The sequence below is a fragment of the Heterodontus francisci genome, chromosome 7 (assembly GCF_036365525.1).
Source record: "Heterodontus francisci isolate sHetFra1 chromosome 7, sHetFra1.hap1, whole genome shotgun sequence".
NCBI lineage: Eukaryota > Metazoa > Chordata > Chondrichthyes > Heterodontiformes > Heterodontidae > Heterodontus > Heterodontus francisci.
Window position 1 is genome coordinate 92,567,237 of NC_090377.1, and position 23,616 is coordinate 92,590,852.

General features: G+C 44.5%; 1 protein-coding gene across 1 annotated transcript in view; it reads right to left on the bottom strand.

The window, feature by feature from the left end:
* tmeff2a (transmembrane protein with EGF-like and two follistatin-like domains 2a) overlaps positions 1 to 23,616 on the bottom strand; it is an 88,742-nt gene that overhangs the window by 14,628 nt on the left and 50,498 nt on the right. The window contains exons 5-6 of the mRNA XM_068035662.1: positions 11,626 to 11,722; positions 3,192 to 3,340 (exon numbers count right to left, since the gene is read on the bottom strand). Of these exons, the coding sequence (XP_067891763.1) occupies positions 3,192 to 3,340; positions 11,626 to 11,722 (246 nt within the window). The remainder of the gene's footprint in view (positions 1 to 3,191; positions 3,341 to 11,625; positions 11,723 to 23,616) is intronic.

Consider the following 23,616-nt stretch of genomic DNA (forward strand, 5'->3'; position numbering starts at 1 on the left):
GGTCTGTGCTGCTGACACCAGAGGCTCATCTTCAGCCTGGGGCTCAGCCTCAGCCTGGCCACACACAGTCCTGACTGTCAGTGGCCTTGGCTGTCACAGCCTCCTTGGGCACGAGTGTGGGCTCTCATCAACTTGTGACTCTGAATCTAAGGCTGATCGCATACCCACCAATGTGAAAGTATCTGTGCTGGTGGAAGTGCACGGGAATGATGTCACTGCATCCTCTGACTGCTCCTCTTCCTCAGAAGTCGACGGCAGGCTCCCTGTCCCAGAGGCTGCACTTGCCTCTGATATGCCATGACCTGCATGAGCGAACACAAACATTTATGGGTTAGGTTGTTCAGATATCCTTATGCCACCCATGTGTGATGTTGATCTCCAGAAGTGTGGTGGAAGACACATGAACACAATGGGAGGAATTGTATGCTCTCCCCCATAGCAGGGATAGCATAAAATAAGGTGGGATGATGGCAGGGGGATGATTCCTGCCACCAGCCCACCTCTGCAGGATTTATTCTGGGGCAGGAGGCTGTGAATGACTTTCCTCCCCTGCTGCCAATCGAGGCCCTTAACTGGGTAATTAACCCCCAATTAAGGGCCTCCTCCCGCTGCAGCTGCAATTAGCTGTGTGGCAGACAACCCTATCAATGCATGGGAAGCTTAGCATGGAAAACTGTGAGGGCTGCTACCTGGTTCCAGGGGTGGGGGTCCTCGTTGAAAGGCACTTAGTGCCTGAACAAGGGATCTGGTATCGAAAGGACACCCCCCCACCACCCCACGAGCCACCCCCAGCCCTTGCTGCCGACCCCCCCCCCCCCACCTCCTTCGCAACCCCCACCTCGCATTACCCCTCCCGCCCTGACCAGCGACACTCCTTGGCCTCCGGTAGGTGCTCCTCCTGCAGCAGCCACTGCCTCAGAGTTGGTGCTGCAGCTGCTGGCCTCCGATTGGCTGGTAGCACTCCAAGGGTGGGACTTCCAGTGACAATGTCCTGGATCCTGTGGAAGGCCCACTGCTGTCTCCATAAGTGCCTGATTGACACTAGATTCGACCGGCCTTCCAGAGAAGATGCGATGCTTTTTCAGAATATCAAGACCCACGCCACGAGGGTAAAATTTCCCCCAATGTCTCCTCACTCTTGTGCAGATTCTCCAGTCTCAGTGCCCACAATTGCACTGCCGCCCTGGGTTCCCGCTATCTCCTGAGCCGCCTCCTCTGCTGATGTCAGAGGTCACACATCAGGGATCCCACTGCCTGTTCTCGATGTCTTCCTGGTGTTATGGGCCCATTTCTTCTGGAAACAGAAAGAGGGACACATTAACAGACTTCGTACGAAGAACAGAACACATGCTACTGGCAGATCCTCGTCCCCTAATGGAGTCTCCTAAATGGCTCCTCCCCACGTCTGCTCTCAGGGCACGTAATGGGGATGAGCTCTGAAAGGCGGCGGCTTGTCGCTGAGATGCAGCCATGCATCTCCCAGGATGTGGTGATGACTCACCCCCTTGGCACCACCTGCAAGCCCCAAAGAGGAGATGGGTATGGAGGACTCACCTTGGGAGGAGAAAAAGAAGTTATTGACCCTCTTGTGGCACTGGACCAGTTGCAGGGTAGACCCCACAGCTGCTGACCTCTGATCTCCATCCAGGCTTGCTTCATCAGATGTGAGCACCTCTTCTTGCCATCCCTGGGGAAGAAGACCTCCCACCTTTCCCTTGCTGCCTGGAGACTAAACCATGGGGCCACCTGGTGTCTTGCCTCGGACACGGTCCCAGTTGGATCCCACTCCATCTGGTCAGTCCACAGTCCTGGTGCAGGAGTTGCATCAGCAGTAGAGGGAGGGGGGGTGGGGGAAGGGTCCAGGAGTTACAGCAGCAGAAGCAGTGGTAGAGGGGTCCCAGGAGTTACCGCAGCAGCAGTGGTGGTGGTGGTGGTTCTAGGAGTTACAGCAGCAGAAGAGGGGTCCAGCCGCACTCCAGATTCACTGCATCAGTGAAAGGCAGCAGTACAAGAAGGGCTGGCAACGCTTTAAAGATAGCACCAGCACCTGCGTTTTGATCATCTGACACCACCATCAGCACCTTGGAGCACACTTCTGTTCTGCAATGGGATGGGCCCCGCCCCTTGGTTATGTTAATTGGCCAGCCACCATGCGATTGCGGTCAGTCTGCACACGTGACATGCGGCGACGGCACCCGTAATGGGCTGACAAAATTCAGCTCACCGTCTTCCCCTCCTCCTCCCCACCCACACCCTTTCTGCTCATCCCATTCCCTACCTCCTTATCTCTTTTCTATTCAGTATATTAGATCCTGTTGAAGTTTGGAAGCTGTGACTAATTCATTCTCTGGAGTTCTTGTCCTTCAGTGCAGTGGAACAAGAGCAAGTGCAAGGGAAGGCTTCTGCCTGAGCTTAAGGAGAAAGCTCAGTGTTGCCATGTCTTCCATTCTTCAGCTCCATCAATGTCTATGCTGTTTGTGTCATCCTCAGCCTTTAAGTGGCCATCGTGCTGCACCGTTTAATTGAAAAACCATGTGGTGCAATCTATCTCATGGTAAATCAGCAACACCTCTTTCAGTCCAGCTGTCTTGGTTTCTGCTGGAGTGTTTGACATTGTGCTGAAAGTTTGTGCTTGTGGCAGTAATGGCTCTGTCGCTTCTTTGCTGGACTCTGGGCAGGATTAAATGCATGAACTGACACAAATAAAGAGAAAGTGTACTACAGAAGAACTGCATGTGGAGTTGGCTATCTCTGAAACAGGTGGTCTTCAATGGATTCATTTTGTTTTGTATTAATTCAGTATTTTCATTATGCTTCTCATTTACTAAACAGACACAAATATAGGTGTAGCAAATTGTGATTATGGAATATCACACAAATTAAACATCAGATGCACTAGAATAAAATCATGGTGTTTGTGTCGAGAAAAGTCAAACAATTGTTATGTAAATTTACTAATCCTGCACATTGAGTGTGTGTGGGTCAGAGATAAAACTGTAACACTGCTGCCCCAATCCTCCAACCCATGTTCCCTTTAAGTACTTTAGTGCAGGATCAGTGAATTTACCCTCATCAGACATTAAAATAGTGTGAACTTTGACAGAATATTCATAGCTATCTGCAGAAATAAAATCATGACTAAAATTACACATTTTAAATGCTAAATGGAGGAATAAAACTGTTCAGGTTACCTGGACATCTTCCCAAATGTGTTACTTCTATGAATTCCTGATTCTGGCAAGATGCCTCTTTGACCTGACAAGGGTTATCATAGGATTTACCATCAGAAGCACACACAGGATTGAAACTGATGCGGGAACAGTCAATGTTGCACACACACCTAGACAAAAAAAAAAAAGAGCTTTATTTAAGTCTCTGGGATAATTCCACTATTCTGAGCTCCAAGCAAGGAGCTGCTTTCACAGGGAGGGCAGGCAGAACAACTGATATCACAGTACTAGAGTGCTATGTCTGTCCCGAATTCCCTATCAGTGTGACCTTACAATGAGAGCTCAGGAGCAGGAAATTATCCCTTAAAATAATCTCTTGGATAGAGAGAGCTTTGCAATAAATATACACAATAGTAATATGTGGCAATTGGTAGTTATTTTTTCCTATCGAAAATATTAAGGAATGTCATCACTGGCAAGCTTTCATGTTTGAAGAAAGCTATTATTTGAAAGACAGATCTTTAAAATGCAACAGTGGTATTCAGAATCTAGCTGCAATGACAATATCTTCTACACAGTGTAATTCTCACAAAGTCAATTTTAGCTCCAGGTGAAGGTGGACTACAATCCAACACCAGAGTGAAACTGGAGGCCAAGCCTTGATTGAATGCAGTATGTTAGCAGTTCATGAAGGCTGCCAACGGCATGGCAGGTCTGGGAACGGAGATGTTTGCAAAGTCTCAAGGCTGGGAATGGTTGGGGCGGGGATTGGAGCTGGTGGTATGGGTGTGGTGGTGGTCTAGAGAGTGAGGAGCCAGAGGCTCAGACATTCCTTGTGTTGCCCAGAGGAGCACTCCTGTTCCCCTGGGGCTCACTAAGGAAAGGTTTTGAAACTTACTTGAGTATGCATGACTTCTAGACAGGTTTATCTGGTAGAATTCCCACAGCAGGCGTCCTGCTCAGTAGCCAGTTAAAATTCCATTCGGTTCTCATGTACATCACATGAATCAGATTACATCTAATAATAAGGCCAGCACCCAAGTCCAATGGGAGCCTTATCGGTCACCAAAACTAGCTGTATCAAATTGCAGATCAGTGGAAACAGAGCTGCATCACTTGAACTGCCACCCACCCCACCCCCACCTCCGCACACTCCATCACCGCTGATCAGTGCTAGTTGAATTGCCCCATGGCATTATGCAGTAATATTTAGTTGAGGGCCACAATCCGGGCCAATATTTTACATGAGAGCCATCCTCATGTGTTGCATCACGGAATGATGAGATGTATGTCTGATCCTGTGATTTCCTTACACTGTGAGCTTCTGATTTCAGCCAGGAAGCCAGGAACTTCATGACTCAGAAGGAAGAGTTAAGAAAAATAGTGGCCAGTCATTGTCTTAAAATAGTTCTCTTTTAATAGTACCCTGATACTATTCTGCTGCCATTTATTTCTTGACAGCAAGAGGAAAAAAAGGCGAAACAGCACAGATCATTACCCAACAATACCTCAAAGCCAGACAAGCCACAAATGGAAGCCTAGAAGCACAAGGAGTGGCAAAACTGCCAAGGCTGCAGGTCAAGAACAGGCTACTTTACGCCAGAATACTATAAAGAGTACAATTGCTGGAGTGCAATGCAGTGTTAAAACAGAGTTATATTTTTCAAGACTACATCTAAACTTAGGGAAGTACATTTAAACTAGCTAACAGGATATTTTTCCACATTCTGGAACTTTTAACATCGAAAAAAATTACCGTCACCATCATACCTCCGTTTACTTATGGCTAGTAAATTTATGCTATAGTAGAAAAGGCAAGTCTGTAAATGAAGTAAAATGCTCGCTGACCCTGTGCAGGGGCTTAAAAATGTCTATCTCCCTTTGTTTAAAACACCATTAAACAATAAATGGCATTCTTTAGGTAAATGTACATTTAGCAGGTTAGAATTTCATTACACTTCAATAAGCTATTGAGATATTGGTCATTTTTTACTGCCATTCACAACTCCGTTACTTGAGAGATGAGGCCAACTTCGAACATTGGAATGTGGGAAAATATAAATGACAAAACAATGTATCTGCATGTGTTTTCATACATTATATAACTATGTATATAGCTGGACACTTATGATAATAGGTTGATGCACATGGATATCTTCTATTTGCATTGCCAAATTATTATTCAAATGCATTATCATCACTAATACAGGAACACTGTTTTGTGTAAAGATAGATCTGGCAGTGCCATTTAGTATTCAAGTCAGGGAGGTGAGATTTAGTCTGGGAAAAGCAGTGTGCAGTGATATGTTTTTCAAATTTGTGATCTTAACGGTTTGTACTGCATTTATATTTAACACTGTAAGCATATTTTGATGAAGTCTACAAATAGTGGTTTGGAAAATATTTATGTGGATGCGTTAGGGGACAAATGATGGAACAGAATTGAGTAATTGATTTGGGCCCTCAAGAAAGGAGTGACATGATGTTTAAACTTCTCAATCCCACCTTCATAATGATCAGAGTATTTCTATACCTTCGAACGTCTTCTTGTACTGAGATTGCTACTCAAACATTTTTTACAGATACCAGAGACAAAGTGCAAATTGTTAGAAGGGGTCTAGGGGGGGTCCCTCTCAGCCTTTGCCTGGTTTAACTGTAACAAGGTTTAGTTTTAAAAACAGACCATGTTTTAGCTCCCCCTTATTGAATCCTTGTTCACCGCTTTCCAATTGTAAGGCAAAGAAATCAATTCAGACAGTTTTTTTTAAAGATTTAAATCAAGAAAGGTAAAAGTTTATTAATCTTAACTCTAATCTGGTTACTGACTACGAATATGCGACACAACCATGCTAGCAGGCATACTCGATAAACACACACGCAAATAGAGACAGAAAAGTAGAAAAGAATAAAGGGAAAAAGTTTGGGGCAATATCTGGTAGTTACAGTCCTTTAAGTTCAACGTGGAGTCTTTAGTTGCCGGTAGGTCTTGCAATTCGTTGGGGCCCAGTTCACGCTTCAGAGGAGTCTTTTCTCTCTTGAGGCTTACATGTCTTCCGTGGGTCCGGTGGCTTGGGGAGAAAGCGAGAGAGAAAGAGAGAGAGGCTTCCTTGCTGCAGCTTCAGTTTCAACTGCCTTCTGCCTTTCTCTGTGGCACATTTAGAAAAAAACCCAGGTTGCCCAGCAGGTTAGTCATGTGACTAGCTGGTTTGACCACTTCCGTTTGTGGATTCTGCCATCTTAGCAGTCATCCTGGAATGTGAGCTTCCTCACCTTCAATGTCTGGTGATCACAGTCCATTTTGGGTTAGGTGGACCAGGGAATAGTCCTTTGTCTCTCCAATCACTGTTTGTTAGTATGAAAATGTTTTTCCAGCCAAGTGTCAGGTGATTTTTTTTTTAACAAGTCCTTTCTTCACTCCAGGAACAGTTTAAAATCAATGGTAATATCACAAAATTAATATGCTTCATTCTTGGCAGGTGGGGATCTGCATGACAAAATGCAAATAAACAGTTAAGGACTTTGGCCCCACGAATAACAAGTGGGTGGGAAGGCTGCAGGGATGGACTAGCAGCTGGGAAGCTCAAAGATATGGATTTGCTGCAGGTTTGAGGTCCTTCTGGATTTATGGCAGGACCTGATATTTATTTGAAAAAAACTGTTGCCTGACTGCAGCCAGCCAAATTGAAGGCTGTGTGGCTGTCTGACAGGTAGGCCTGAGGCTCTGAGCCACTGCCAGGCATTAGTCATTGGCAGGGGATCTGGCATTAGCGAGGGCAAGTTATCGAGAGCAGATCAGTCAGATTGCCAAGGTTGGGTGTCACAGCTTAGACTGTTGGGCCTGAGACACAGACAGATGGGCACACATAGTCCTGCTCCTCCTGGACCACAAGCAGAAAAGGCACCTACTTATTCCATCCAGCCCTCACGTCTCCCTTCAGCTACTAGGTTTCCTGAAGCCAGGAAGTGCAGCCTGCAGGTGCTATAAATAAAAGTGATGTTAAAGTGGAGGCATGATTTGAGGGCTGGCCCACCTCCTGAGAGTGGGTTGGTGTCCATACAATCCCCGTTATGGTGCTGGAAGCTGGGATTAGAATGGACGGCTAGTTTTTTCAGCCAGTGCAGACACGATGGGCTGAATGGCCTCTTTCAGTGCCATAATTTTTCATTGGTTCTATGGTTAAAACCAGAAGTGGGTGGGTTGGTGGCAAACTGCCCTTTTCAAAAAAAACTGTAACTCCCCAACTGCCATTGTGGGTAGTTGGGGACAGGGCAGGGGTGTCAAAATTACTCCCATTGATACTGTGCTTTACAACAATTAAACAATGTCTGGAGGTTGCCTTTTGTACCTAGTGTTAAATCCAAAAGCTTTTGTTAAAATGCTCTGATCTTGATCATTTTTATAATTATGTAGAACAGGCACGGTTACGGGTGATGCATTAGAGAAATTATTTATAGTTACAGAGCAATTGGATCAAGACTGGCTGTTTCTGGTTGCATGTCTTTTTGGTCAGCTTGGCTGATCACATTACATGTTTGAATGCTTTGAGGGTAAACTTTAAATGAAAATGCTGGGTGTCAACACTCAGACAGGTTTTATATAAGCCACTGATTTTGCATCCAAATAGAGCATGATAGAGCCACCTACAAATGGCTCGGAATGCATACTGTCCATCCGACTGCTCACCGCCTCTGGTCCAGTACACCTACTCAGCATCTATGCTCCAACACTCTGCTCCCCACCTGAAGTTAAAGACCAGTTCTACGAGGAACTCCATAATATCATTCCTAAGCATTCCTAATACTGAACATTTGTTCCTGCTGGGGGATTTTAACGCCAGGGTTGGGGCTGACCATGACACATGGCCCTCCTGCCTCGGGCGCTATGGCATTGGAAGGATGAATGAGAATGGACAGAGACTGCTGGAGTTGTGTACCAACCACAACATCTGCATCATCAATTCGTTCTTTCAAACTAAACCCTGTCACCAGGTTTCATGGAGGCACTCAAGATCACTTCGTTGGCACCAGTTGGACTTCATCGTCACAAGGTGTTTAAAACACACGCAGCTTCCACTCCCTGGTGTGCAGCAAAGGTAGACTCAAACCAAAGAAGTTACATCACTCCAAGCAGAATGGCTGCCCGCGCATCAACACTACCAGAATTTCTTATCTACAGCTGTGACAAAAGTTTCTCAATTTGCTTGGAAAAGCCCTTCAAAACACTCTTGCAGGGCATGCAGGCCCACATCAGAACACCATCTATGACTCAGCAATGACCACCTTTGGCAAATGTGAGAAGCAGAATGCAGACCGGTTTCAATCTCACTTTGAAGAGATGGAACCAGTCATAGCTGCCACGTGCACTGCACTGCTGAACTACAAGAAAGCCCGCAGTGAGTTAACATCCTTAGCACTTAAAGCTGCCAGAAGCACCGCGCAAAGAACAGCCAGGCTCTGTGCAAACGACTACTGGCAACACCTATGCAGTCGTATTTAGCTGACCTCCGACACCGGAATTATCAGAGGAATGTATGATGGCATTAAGAGAGCTTTTGGGCCAACCGTCAAGATGATCGCCCTCCTCAAGTCTAAATCAGGGGAAGCGATCACTGACCAACCCAAGCAAATGGACCGCTGGGTGCAGCATTACCTAGAGCTGTATTCCAGGGAAAATGATGTCACTGATATGCCCTCAATGCAGCCCAGTGTCTGCCAGTCATGGATGAGCTGGACGAACAGCCAACAAAACCGGAGCTCAGTAATGCCATCGATTCTCCAGCCAGCGGAAAAGCCCCTGGAAAGGACAGCATTACCCCTGAAATAATCAAGTGCATCATGCCTGCTATACTCTCAGCACTCCATGAACTGCTTTGCCTGTGCTGGGATGAGGGAGCAGTACCACAGGACATGAACGATGCCAATATCATCACCCTCTATAAGAACAAGGGGACCGCGGTGACTGCAACAACTACTGTGGAATCTCCCTGCTCAGCATAGTGGGGAAAGTCTTCGCTCGTGTCGCTTTAAACAGACTCCAGAAGCTGGCTGAGTGTGTCTACCCTGAGGCACAGTGCGGCTTTCGAGCAGAGAGAGCCACTATTGACATGCTGCTCTCCCTTCGCCAGCTACAGGAGAAATGCCGTGAACATCAGATGCCCCTCTACGTTGCCTTCACAGATCTCACCAAAGCCTTTGACCTTGTCAGCAGACGTGGTCTCTTCAGACGACTAGCAAAGATCGGATGTCCACCAAAGCTACTAAGTATCATCACCTCGCTCCATGACAATATGAAAGGCACAATTCAGCATAACGGTGCCTCATCAGACCCCTTTCCCATCCTGAGTGGTGTGAAACAGGGCTGTGTTCTCACACCTACACTGTTTGGGATCTTACTCTCACTGCTGCTCTCTCACGCGTTCAAGTCTTCAGAAGAAGGAATTTTCCTCCACACAAGATCAGATGGCAGATTGTTCAACCTTGCCCGTCTTAGAGTGAAGACCAAAGCACGGAAAGTCCTCATCAGGGAACTCCTCTTTGCTGACGATGCTGCATTAACATCCCACACAGAAGAGTGTCTGCAGAGACTCACGAACAGGCTTGCGGTTGCCTGCAACAAATTTGGCCTAACCGTCAGTTTCAAGAAGATGAACATCATGGGACAGGACGTCAGAAATGCTCCATCCATCAATATCAGCGACCACGCTCTGGAAGTGGTTCAAGAGCTCACCTACCTAGGCTCAACCATCACCAGTAACCTGTCTCTTGATGCAGAAATCAACAGGCGCATGGGAAAGGCGTCTGCTGCTATGTCCAGACTGGCCAAGAGGGTGTGGGAAAATGGCGCACTGACATGGAACACAAAAGTCCGAGTGTTTCTAACCTGTGTCCTCAGTACCTTGCTCTACGGCAGTGAGGCCTGGACAACGCATGCCAGCCAAGAGCGACGTCTCAACGCATTCCATCTTTGCTGTCTCCGGAGAATCCTTGGCATCAGGTGGCAGGACCATATCTCCAATACAGAAGTTCTCGAGGCAGCCAACATCCCCAACATGTACGCCCTACTGAGTCAGCGGCGCTTGAGATGGCTTGGTCATGTGAGCCATGTGGAAGATGGCAGGATCCCCGAGGACATATTGTATAGCGAGCTCGTCACTGATATCAGACCCACCAGCCGTCCACGTCTCCGCTTTAAAGACATTTGCAAACGCGACATGAAGTCCTGCGACATTGACCACAAGTCATGGGAGTCTGTTGCCAGCGATCGCCAGAGCTGGCGGAAGCTATAAAGGCGGGGCTGAAGAGAGGCGAGTTGAAGAGACTCAACAGTTGGCAGGAAAAGTGACAGATGTATAAGGAGAGAGATAACTGTGTAACAGCCCCGACAACCAACTTCACCTGCAGCACTTGTGGAAGAGTCTGTCACTCTAAAATTGGCCTTTATAGCCACTCCAGGCACTGCTCCATAAACCACCGATCACCTCTAGGCACTTACCCATTGTCTCTCGAGATAAGGAGGCCAAAAAGGAAAGGAGACTCATGTAATTCCTTTGTCTGCTGTCTTAAAGGAACGATGTGTTAACATACTAACATTTCATTGATTTTGCCCCTAGTGGATTTTTAAACAGTTAACTTAAAATCATTAACGTCAAAATACTTCACAGCAATGAATGCCCTATTTATCGCATGGAGACTTTTTTTTTTCTCTTTCAAACTGCTGCAGTTCAGTTCGACCTGAATGCTTTGAGGATTTTATAACCATACACAGTATTTGTGCTACTGCATGTGCAGTGACTAGGATGCAATTGAAACCAACAGTAGGAAGCACACATCAGTCAGCATTATGTAAATCTTCAAAAGAGTAGAGTGAGCTCACTAATCGACTTCCAGTTTAAACACCATCTCACAATAGTTGGAGCTTGCTATGAGAACATGCTAGATATTGACCTTTTAATTCTTAGTCAACATTGTGCTGTTCATGTTGGTGTTTGGGGGGAGAAAACATCACTTTACATTTGATTTCAGCATCGAATACTCCTTGGCTAGGTATAGAACAGATTAAGTGCAGAGTAAAGCCTCCTCTAAGCCACCTCATAATTTTAGAAAAGTATCCTGACTGCATCAATATGACATTCCCCACCTCCCACAACAGCCAATTTTGGGATTAAGGTTAAACACACTAGGATGCAGGTTAAGACTCTTACTGAGAAGTGAGGCAAGACTCCCATGAGGATTCTTCCTAATTTCTTTTAATGCTCAGAGTTGATAGAAGGGACTTTCATCCCATTGGACTGGGCTGGATTTAAATCCAGATCGCAAAGGTATAAGCCCCAGCCGATTCTCTATAATAAAGATCTTCTAATTTAATACAGCGTGCCAGTGAAAGAGTTGCATTTACAGTTTAAGTGGATAGTAACAAATATTAATATTTGCTACTAAATAACACTGGAGCATTTACCAAACATCTTCTGCATCTTCATCGCATTCTGCTCCAAACTGGCAGATATCACATGATGAGGTTTTTTTCGGAATGTTTTCTCCAGAACCTTCATTTCCTGCAGGTCACAGAATTCAGAAATAAAAATCATGCAAAATACAGCTAGGACGGTGTGATTTTAGTGTTATTTTCTTATGCACATTGGAAATTATTAATTTTTTAAAATGTTTAAGTCACCTGACATTCTAGCCAACAAGGAATTAAGGCTGTTAATTCTTACCCAGTTCTTATGCTGGACTCTGACAAGGAGCTAAACTTATGTGGTGAAGCCATTCTTCTTATGTCCATTTAACTACAATAAATATTTCATAGTCATATCTTATTCTTCCGTCAGAGGTGATTGCTTTGACATTTTCTTTCTGCAAAACGTGATTGCAGACTTGAAGGTTTCTTTAAACTCTTCCCTCCCTCACATCATTTTTATCTAAGTTAATTTCAAATGCAACAGGCTTCAGTGGAACTACTCATTACCAGTTGCAAAATTTACCAACAATCTTTTGCAGGAATATACATCATGGTAACCCATGTCCCCTAATAATTCAGCATACAATATTCTGACAAGAAGAAACAGCTGAGTCGTATTCACAGTCATTCCCTGAAGAAACAGAATAAATGCACTGCACTGCAGTATATTACAACAATTGCAGGGCCAAAGAGGAATATGTAATTTAAAGCTGTGTGCAACAGCACTTAAGATGGAAATATTCCAAACTAAGCAGATTATTCCACCCAGAAATACCTACCAATCTTTGTCAAAAAGATGTTTTTTTTAAAGTTTAAACCAAGATTTTGTTTGCAATAATCAGGTTCAAAAAACCTGGAGACTTTAACTAAGTAACTGGACCTTGAATGATACATTGCTAGTGTAATCAACTATAACATTTGATATTACTGTATACATATACCATGCATTATTTTTATTTTATATGGAGATGGGCCATGGTCAGGGTGATACTGTTCTCTGATCCCAGAGTTTATGTTTTTAATTTACTTAAATATAGACTGAATTTAGGCAGCTGATGGCTCAGTTGTTCTCTGCACTGCCCATTATGGAAATGAGCAACACAAAACTGGAAGGTTCAAGGTTTGATCCCACCCTAGCCAAACTAACTGATTATTTTTTTAGATATGCAATGTGTTCCTGGTCTCAAAGGTAGATATTGAAAGCACTTTGAGAAGGGAGAGGATACACTGAACAAATACAGACTAGCTAACCTATCAGCCAAAGAAACAACTTACATTTATATAGCACATCCTCAGGATGTCTCAACATGCTTCAAAGTCAATAAATTACCTTTGAAGTGTAGTCACTGTTGTAATGAAAAAGAAACAAGGCAGCTAATTTGCTCACAGCAAGCGTCCACATACAGCAACAAGATCATAAAAACATTCATTTATCACTTAAGTGCTGGTTGAGGGATAATTGTTCACCAGGACACTGGGAAAAATTCTTTACATTTCCTTGAATGGTGTCGTGAGCTATTTTATGCCCAACATAGGCAAGCAAGCAGTTGAGCACCTTACCCCAGTGTACAACACCCCCAAGAGGCACAGCACTCCCTCATAACTGCATTGAAATGTCAGCTTTGATCATATGCTCACTTATCTGGATTGGATTTGAATCCACAATCTTTTGATTCATTCAGGAGCAGTGTCTGCCTTGCTGGAGTTCCCTGGAATGATTTGGTTTTGGACCCTTATATTTGGTGGTGCAGGTCAACGCCACCAGTAAAAAGGCTAGTAATATTTTTGGTTTTATAACTAGAGAAATATGGAGTACAAGTGTAAAAAGATTACTTGTACAAGGCAATGGTTACATCAGAGTCCATGCAGTTTGTGGTGCCCCATTACAGAAAGGACATTAAAGCCACAGAGGGCGTACAATGTAGTTTCAGCAGGATGATACCAACTAGTTATGAAGTTAGCCCCAGAATGGTAAGTCTATTTCCCATGGAATAAAGAAGGTTAAGAGAAAGTTTAAAAAACATTTTTTAAAATGTTTTAATGAGGTGAATAGGGAAATACTATTTCTATTAGTTGGGGAATCAGTAAGAGAGTGAAGAAGAGCAGTTAGGAGAAATTTCTTAACAGAGAGCTGTTAGAGCATGATGTTTTTGCCACAGGGAATAGTTAAGGCAAAAACCATCGCATCGTTGAAAGGATGAGTAGATAAACACATAAAGCAAAGGGAGATAAAGGACTACCGCTATGAGCAGGGCAGGTTAGATTAGTAATAAAAATAGAAAATGCTGGATATACTCAGCAGGTCTGGCAGCATCTGTGAAGAGAAACAGAGTTAACATTTCAGGTCGATGACCTTTCATAAGGTCATTATCAGATGCTGTCCCGAGCTGCTGAGTACTTCCAGCATTTTCTATTTTTATTTCAGATTTCCAGCATCCACAGAGTTTTGCTTTGTATTTCAGTTTGGATTCATTTTGGATTGCTGTAACAGGGAACTGGCACAGCTGTGATGGGCCAAATTTTCTCCTCCTGTGTTGTAAACTTCTAGGGCATCCTCAAGGAATGGCAGAAACATTAAAATTGGTATCATCAGCCACAAACGAGATAGATAGAGATATATATATATATATATATATATATATATATATATGAGAGAGAGAGAGAGAGAGAGAGGCCTCTATTCCCACACTTGATTACTATTCAGTGTGTGGATGTTGGCTGAAATCATTTACTTCCTCGTGCTTTTTCAGAGCATGACAGCCCCCCACTTTACTTTCATTTTTAGTCATTTTTAGTTATTTTTTCTTCCTTTTTGTTTTTGCATTCCTTTTTACATTTTTTACAATCTTTTTTTGCATTTATTTCATTTCATCTTAGTTTGTTCAGTTTGCTTACCCACTGTTTTTTTCAGGTTGTTTTTCTTCAGGTTTGCACTTGCTGATGTTCAATATTCAGTATATTCACACCTAATCTGTACTAATGCTTTGTCTTTCAACACACCATTAACATATTGTTTGCCTTTGCTCCGTGACCTTTTGGTCAGCTATGTGGCCTGGTCCAATCTGCACCTTCTCCTTTGTTATCTCTTGCCCAACCCCCACCTCACTTGTTTATAATCTGTGACTTTTCTAATATTTGTCAGTTCCGAAGAAGGGTCACTGACCCGAAACGTTAACTCTGCTTCTCTTTCCACAGATGCTGCCAGACCTGCTGAGTGAATCCAGCATTTCTTGTTTTTGTTTCATTTACTTCCTAGATGGTCAACTGTAGGACTATCACTCAAGTGAGGGGTGGTTGGCGCCTTGTCTCACTTTTGATCCCTTTCTCACTGCTTTCTTAAAGAAGTTAAAGAATCACATTCTACTTTTCCATCCAATTTATTTACGGCTTGGGATTTCGCCTTTTTGTTGGTTCAGGAAGCGCTTTGAAAACTGGAACCCAATTGAGACTGGAAAAGCATCTTGTGCTCAATATTTATAAGATTTGGTCTGTGTGGGAAATTGGATAGGGTCATAGGAAATGCGAGCAGGAGTAGGCCATTCGGTCCCTCGAGCCCACTCCGCCATTCAACTAGATCATGACTGATGGTCTGCCTCAATGCCATTTTCCTGCACTATCCCCCATATCTATTGATATCTAGAAATCTATCGATCTCTGTCTTGAAAATGCTCAATGACTGAGCCTCCACAGCCCTTTGGGATACAGAATTCTAAAGATTCACCACCCTCAATGAAGAAATTCCTCCTCATCTCAGTTCTAAATGGCCTACCCTTTATTCTGAGACTGTGTCCCCTGGTTCTAGACCCTCCCAGCCAGGGGAAAACATCCTTCCTGCATCTACCCTAAAGTTCTGCAAGGGAAACCCGACCGAGCCTGAATGCTGGGCCTGGAAGTGCGACCCGACCCGGACACGTTGTCGGGTCCCGTCGGGGTCAGGTCGGGTAGCAGGCCTTTAAATCAGTACATGAGTAAAGGCCTGCTACCTGACCTGACCCCGACGAGACCTGACAACATGTCAGGAATTTCCCACATTAGGCTATCCAACAGGGCATTGCAGTGCTTTAATCTACTGTGCTGAGCCCAGTTAAGAATTTTGTATGCCTTAACTTCTCATTCTTCTAAACTCTAGAGAATATAGGCCCACTCTCCTCAATCTCTCCTCATAGGACAATCCCACCACACCAGGGATCAGTCTGGTGAACCTTCATTCCACTCCTCTATGGCAAGTATATCCTTCCTTAGGTAAGGAAACCAAAACTGTACACAATACTCCAGGTGCGGTCTCAATAAGGCTCTATACAATTGCAGCAAGACTTCTTTACTCCTATACTCAAATTCTCTTGCAATAAAGGCCATTTGCCTTCCTAATTGCTTGCTGCACCTGCTTGCTAGCTTTCAGTGACTTATGAACAAGGACACGCAGGTCCCTTTGGACATCAACATTTCCCAATCTTTCACCATTTAAGAAATACTCTGCATTTCTGTTTTTCCTACCAAAGTGGATAACTTCACATTTTTCCACATTATATTCCATCTGCCATGTTCTTGCCCACCCACTTAACCCAAGTCCCTTGAAGCCTCTTAGCATCCTCCTCACAACTCACATTCCCAACTAGTTTTGTGTCACCAGCAAACTTGGAAATATTACATTTGGTCCCAACATCCAAATCATTGATATAGATTGAGAATGGCAGGGCCCCAAGCACTGATTCTTCTAGTACCTCACTAGTCACAGCCTACTACTCTGAGATTGACCCATTTACTCCTATTCTCTGTTTTCTCTCCGTTAACCAATTCTCAATCCATGATAGAAATCCTTGAATCAATATTCTTCTTCCAATTTATATATTTTGATATCACTCAAATTCCTCAACTCCTTATGTCAATGAAATGTTTGTTAACTTAGTTTAAGTGCTTGCAAACACTGCCCAGTGTATGTTGGAATTTCCAGTGAGTGCTGACCAGAACTCCCACTTGTAAATTACCAGCCCAATGTGTAATTTACCCTAAAGGTAACAATGCTTTCCCCATAGTTATGGCCAGGTGAGGAAGGGGTCACAGGCTCCTCCTTTCGCCTCTTCTCTGGTTTGACCGCAACAGGGTTTATCCTTATTAAACAATGATTGAACTTATCACCTCAGTGAGTGCTTGCTCCTGTTCCTCTAATGTAATTGCAAAAGAACCAAACAGGCAGGTTTTCTTGAGTTTAAACAAGAAAGATATAACTTTATTATTCATAAAACTCTAAACCGGTTAAGAATTACTAAAATACGCTACGCATCCACGCACACATTCACACGAAAGTCATACACACACAAATAGATTAGAGAGGGAAAACAGCTTTGGTGGTTGGAGTAGACTCTGGAATAAATGGAATTTAAATACTGAATATCAGTCCCAGAGTCCTTAGTTGAAATTGTAGTACTGAAGTTCTTGCTGGGCCGCACGCACGGTTGCAGGCCTGCTTCTCAGGTTCCGGAAGGCAGAGGAGGGGCTCTGATCCTTGTCCCCTAGTTGTTCGGTTTGCTGGTCTGTATGGTTGAGGCTTTAGCAGTTGCAGCCGAGGCTTTACTGGATCTTTACTGGAGAAACAGAGAGAGAGACAGAGAGAGACAGAGAGAGAGAGACCTCTATTCCCACACTTGATTACTATTCAGTGTGTGGATGTTGGCTGAAATCATTTACTTCCTCGTGCTTAAAGTTACTGTTCTGCTTTCTCAGTCCAAGCGTAGTCTCTCCAGAACTGCACAAGTAGTCACATGACATTCTCAAACCTCTGTGTTTATAATGAGGTCCTTCTTGTAGCTTCTCTGATATTCAAGGCTTTGCTCCTCAAATTGCCCAGTCACACTTGGAATGGGTTGTCTCTTTCAAAGTCAATGGATGTCGATGGCCCTTGATGACTGTACTGATAAAGCCATTTCAGGTAATTTAATCAGAGAGCACCCATTGTTCTGGCTAGGTTGAATCAGTCATGCTGTCTCCAGTCTACTCTGTTGGTGTTTCATATGTAAATTGCAGTGGCTATCTTGGCTGCCAGCTTTTCTTTTTAAAAGTTATTTGCAACAATTTCCAGTAAAAGTCTCAGGCAAGGTTCCAACCGATGAAATTAATATTTCCCATTTGGCATGTAGGGTTTTCATGACAGTATGATTAACATTTTAGGAAAAAAAAAAAACTTACTGCCAAGCTGTGCAATCACCCCGATGCTCAGCTCAGAGGGATTTCTGGGCAGACTGAATGTTCAGAACAGAGGAAATAGGAGCAGGAGTAGACCATATAGCCCTTGTGCCTACTCCACCATTCAATATGGTCATGGCTGATTACCCCTCATTCTTCTAAACTCCACAGTATAGGACTAATTTACTCAGCCTCTCATCAAGGAACTAATCTAGTGAACCATCACTGTACCTCTTCCAAATCAAGAATATCCCTCCTTAGGTGTAGAGACTGTAACTGCACACAGTACTCCTGGTATGGTCTTATCAATGATGTGTACAATTGTAGCAAGACTTCCTTATTTTTTGTATTCCAGTCCCCTCACAATAAAAGCCAACATGCCATTTTCTTTCCTAATTGCTTGCTGTACCTGCAACTTTGTGTTCCTTGTATGAGTACACCGAAGTCTCTCTGAACATCAACATTTACAAGTCTCACGTCTTTTAAAAAAAAATTCTGCTTTTCTATTACCAGATTGAATAACCTCACACTTGCCCACATTATACTCCATCTGCCACTTTGTTGACTACTCACTTAACCTATCTATACCTCTTTGAGCCTCTGTGTCCTCCTCACAGCTTATATTTCCCCCTACAGGAGGAAACCTTTGTTGCTATATATAATTAGCAAAGTGATAATCCAGTTTATTGATCTATTCTTTGTAGCAATAGCAGCTTTGTCTCTTTGCAGCACACCAACAATATACTGTACATGCGCCATCACTGCAGACTATGTCAAAAAAGACGGAACCTTCTGGGAGCGGAGTGGAGCGGACCCGTGGGGAGAATGCCGAGAGCGGAGCCTATAAATCCAGCCCGAGGAACAAGGCCCAGTCTCTTACCTTCCGGGAGCAGAGCGGAGAGGAGCTCTTCCAGCGCGCCGGAGTTTTGAAAAAAAAACCAAGTGACGTCAGAGGAGAGCTGCAAGGTGATTGGTTGGTGAGTAGCAGCTGTTATTTTTTTAAAGATATTTAAATGCACTAAGGGGAAAGTTTTTTTTGTTAAAAAAAACCTCTGGTGATAAGGTGAGTACTACTAAAGTGTTTTTTTTTTAAAAAGGACTTTAGATTGGAGTGGGTAAAACAAGGCCCCTAGTGTAATTAGTATTTTTTAATTAGGGAGTAACTAATTAATCTAAGGGTAAGTCATGACAGGAAAGCTCAGCCCGTGATATGCTCTTCCTGCGATATGTGGGAAATCAGGGATGCTTCCAGTGTCCCTGGTGACCATGTGTGCAGGAAGTGTATCCATCTACTGACTACCCGCATTACGGAGCTGGAGCTGTGGGTGGATTCACTGTGGAGCATCTGCGATGCTGAGGACATCAGTTTAGTGAGTGGCACACCACAAGTAATGGCTGCACAGGCAGAAAAGAGATGGGTGACCACCAGATGGAATAGTAAGCACAGGCAGGTGGTGCAGGAGTCCCCTGTGGCCATCCCCCTCTCAAACTGATAGTATCCGCTTTGGATACTGTTGGGGGGGTTGACCTCCCAGGGGAAAGCAGCAACAGCCAAGTTCTTGGTACCACAGAGGGCTCTGCTGCACAGCAGGGGAGGAAAAGGGGTGGAAGAGCTATAGTGATAGAGGATTCTATCCTAAGAGGTGCAGATAGGCATTTCTGTGGCCGCAAACAAGACTCCAGGATGGTATGTTGCCTCCCTGGTGCTAGGGTCAAGGATGTCTCGGAGCAGCTGCAGGACATTCTGAAAGGAGAGGGTAAGCAGCCAGAGGTCATGGTCCATATCGGTACTAACGACATAGGCAGGAAGAGAGAGGAGGTCCTGCAAAGTGAATATAGGGAGTTAGGCAGAAGGTTAAAAAGCAGGACCTCTAGGGTTGTAATCTCAGGATTACTCCCTGTGCTACGTGCTAGTGAGGGTAGTAATAGGAGGATAAGGCAAATGAATGCATGGCTGAAGAGCTGGTGTAGGCGGGAGGGCTTCAGCTACTTGGATCATTGGGATCTCTTCTGGTGCAGAGGTGACCTGTATAAGAGAGACGGGTTGCATCTCAACTGGAAGGGGACCAATATCCTTGTGGGGAGGTTTGCTAGTACTACTCAGGAGGGTTTAAACTAGTCTTGCAGGGGGGTGGGACCCAAAGTAGTAGTCTCTCCGATGAGATAGTTGAGGCAAATGTAGAGATTAAAGCAAGCAAGTCCAGTTGGCAGGCTGGGCAGGGGCAGGTCAGGGAGCGTGGAATGTCTGGTAGGCTAAACTGCATTTACTTTAATGTAAGAAGCCTTACAGGTAAGGCAGATGAACTCAGAGCATGGATCGGTACATGGGATTGTGATATTATAGCTATTACGGAAACGTGGTTGAGGGATGGGCAGGACTGGCAGCTCAATGTTCCGGGGTACTGATGCTTCCAGCGTGACAGAGGTGGAGGTAAGAGAGGAGGGGGAGTTGCATTATTGATTAGGGAGGACATCACGGCAGTACTTAGAGAGGATATCCCGAGGGGAACGTCCAGCGAGACCATATGGGTAGAACTTAGAAATAAGAAAGGGGTGATCACTTTGATGGGATTATACTATAGGCCCCCCAATAGTCAGAGGGAAGTGGAGGAGCATGTATGTAGGGAAATCACAGATAGGTGTAGGAATTATAGGGTTGTAATAGTAGGTGATTTTAACTTCCCCAATATTGACTGGACTGCCTTAGTGCTAAGGGATCAGATGGGGAAGAATTTGTTAAGTGTGTCCAGTTTTCTGAAGCAGTATGTGGATGGCCTTACTAGAGAAGGGGCTACACTCAACCTCCTCTTAGGAAATGAGGCTGGGCAGGTGGTTGATGTGTCAGTGGAGGAGCACTTTGGGACCAGCGACCATAACTATTAGCTTCAAGATAGTTATGGAAAAGGATAGGACTGGTCCTCAGGTTGAAATCCTAAATTGGGGGAAGGCTAATTTCGATGGCATCAGACAGGAACTCTCAAAAGTTGAACAGGAGAGGCTGTTTACAGGTAACGGGACATCTGGCAAGTGGGAGGCTTTTAGAATTGAGATAGGAAGAGTTCAGGGCCGGCATGTCCTTGTTAGATGGAAGGGCAAGACTGGCAAGTTTAGGGAACCTTGGTTGACGAGCGATATTGAGGGTCTGGTCAGGACAAAGAAGGAGGTATATGTCAGGTATAGGCAGCTGGGATCAAGTGAGTCCCTTGAGGAACATAGGTGAGGTAGGACTACACTTAAGAAGGAAATTAGGAGGGCGAAAAGGGTCCATGAGATTTCCCTGGCAGATAAAGGAGAATCCTAAAAGATTCTAAAGTATATTAAGAGTAAAAGGGTAGCTAGGGAGAGAGTAGGAACAGTGTGGCAATCTATGTGTGGAGCCACGGGACATGGGCGAGGTCTTAAATGAATACTTCTCGTCTGTATTTACCGTGGAGACGGTCATGGAAGCTAGTGAGTTCAAGGGAGGGAACGGTGATATCCTGGAGCATATCAACATTACAAAAGGAGGAAGTGTTGGAGGTTTTGAAGCACATTAAGGTGGATAAATCCCCAGGGCCTGACCAGGTGTATCGTAGGATGCTATGGGAAGCAAGGGAGGAGATTGCTGGGGCCCTGGCAGAGATTTTTGTATCATCGTTAACCACGGGTGAGGTACTGGAAGACTGGAGGATAGCTAATGTTGTGCCTTTATTTAAGAAGGGCTGCAGGGATAAGCCAGGGAACTACAGGCGGGTGAGCCTTACATCAGTGGTGGGAAAGTTATGAGAAGGGATTCTGAGAGACAGGATTTATATGCATTTGGAAAGGCATGGTCTGATTAGGGATAGTCAGCATGGCTTTGTGCGTGGGAAATCATATCTCACGAACTTGATTGAGTTTTTTGAGGAGGTGACCAAGAGGATTGACGAGGGCAGGGCGATGGACGTTGTCAACATGGACTTTAGCAAGGCCTTTGACAAGGTCCCGCATGGTAGGCTGGTCCAGAAGGTTTGAACATATGGGATCCAGGGTGAGCTAGCCAATTGGATACAAAATTGGCTTGGTGATAGGAGGCAGAGGGTGGTAGTGGAGGGTTGTTTTTCAGATTGGAGGCCGGTGACCAGTGGTGTGCCGCAGCAATCGGTGCTGGCCCTCTGTTGTTTGTCATATATATTAATGACTTGGATGTGAATGTAGGGGGCATGATTAGTAAGTTTGCAGATGACACCAAAATTGGTGGTATAGTGGACAGTGAAGAAGGTTGTCTAAGGTTACAACAGGATATAGATAAATTGGGAAAGTGGGCAAGGGATTGGCAAATGGAATTTAAAGCAGACAAGTGCGAACTGATGCATTTTGGGAAGTTAAACCAGGGCAGGACATATACAGTGAATGGCAGGGCCCTGGGGAGTGTTGTTGAGCAGAGAGACCTTGGGGTGCAAGTACAAAGTTCCCTGAAAGTGGCAACACAGGTAGACAGGGTGGTGAAGGCTGCGTATGGCATGCTTGCCTTCATCGGCCGAGGCATTGAGTACAAGAATTGGGGCGTCATGTTACAGCTGTACATAATGTTGGTTAGACCGCATTTGGAGTACTGTGTGCAGTTCTGGTCGCCGCACTGCAGGAATGATGTGATTAAGCTAGAGAGGGTGCAGAAAAGATTCACAAGGATGTTGCCTGGTTTGGAGGGCTTGAGTTATAATAAAAGATTGGATAGTCTGGGTCTGTTTTCCCTGGAGCAAAGGAGGCTGAGAGGGGACATGATAGAGGTATATAAAATCATGAGAGGCATAGATAGGGTAGATAGCCAGAGTCTGTTTCCCATAGTAGGGGTGACTAAAACTAGAGGGCAAAGATTTAAGGTGAGAGGGGGGAGGTTTAAAGGGGATCAATGGGGTTAATTTTTCACACAAAGAATAGTGGGTATCTGGAATGAGCCGCCTGAGGAGGTGGTGGAGGCAGGAACAGTAGCGACATTTAAGAGGCATCTGAACAGGTACTTGAATGAGCAAGGCATAGAGGAATATGGAATTAATGCAGGCAGGTGGGATTAGTACAGATAGGCATTATGGTCCGCATGGACGCGGTGGGCCGAAGAGCCTGTTTCTATGCTGTATGACTCTATAACTCTAAAAATAATTAATTGGTTGTGAAGTTCTTTAGTAAATCCTGAGGTTGTGAACAGATGCTATGTAAATGCTGACTGCCCTTTGCATCTAAAAATGATCACTAATTTAATTTTGAATTATACAGTTTTTAAGAGTTTTCCCATAAAAGACTCTGGAGACCAGCTAGTCTATCTGACATGAAAATGAGGGTAATTCTGCACTCAGAAGCAAGTTTTTTTCTATTTCTAAAATGTTAACTAATAAAGAAGATTTACAGTACAAAACAATGGCCTGGAACTCGCTGCCCACAAGGGTGGTGAAAGTGGAGACAATCAAGGAAATTAGATGGCCACTTGAAGGAAATAAACTTGCTATGGAGATTGGGTGGGACTGACTGGATTGTTCAGTGGACAGCAGGCATGGATTCGATGGCCCGACTGGCCTTCTGTGCCATAAATGACTATGGCTACTTGATAGGAAAGATTTTATGTTGGCACAGATTTTGCTGTAATAATGGTGAGGTTAACAGCATTTGCAATTATTACAGGATAAATCTAACACCAACTTCTGGTGTCCACACATACACAGTTATGCGCGAAAATCCGGAAGTTGCTGTCAGAAATACCCTGCTTTTAATCCTCATCGATGGACTCAGCACTGAAATGACTGCAATGCATGAACTTGCTATACTTGCCCACTAGCTTCATATTGCTAAAAATGT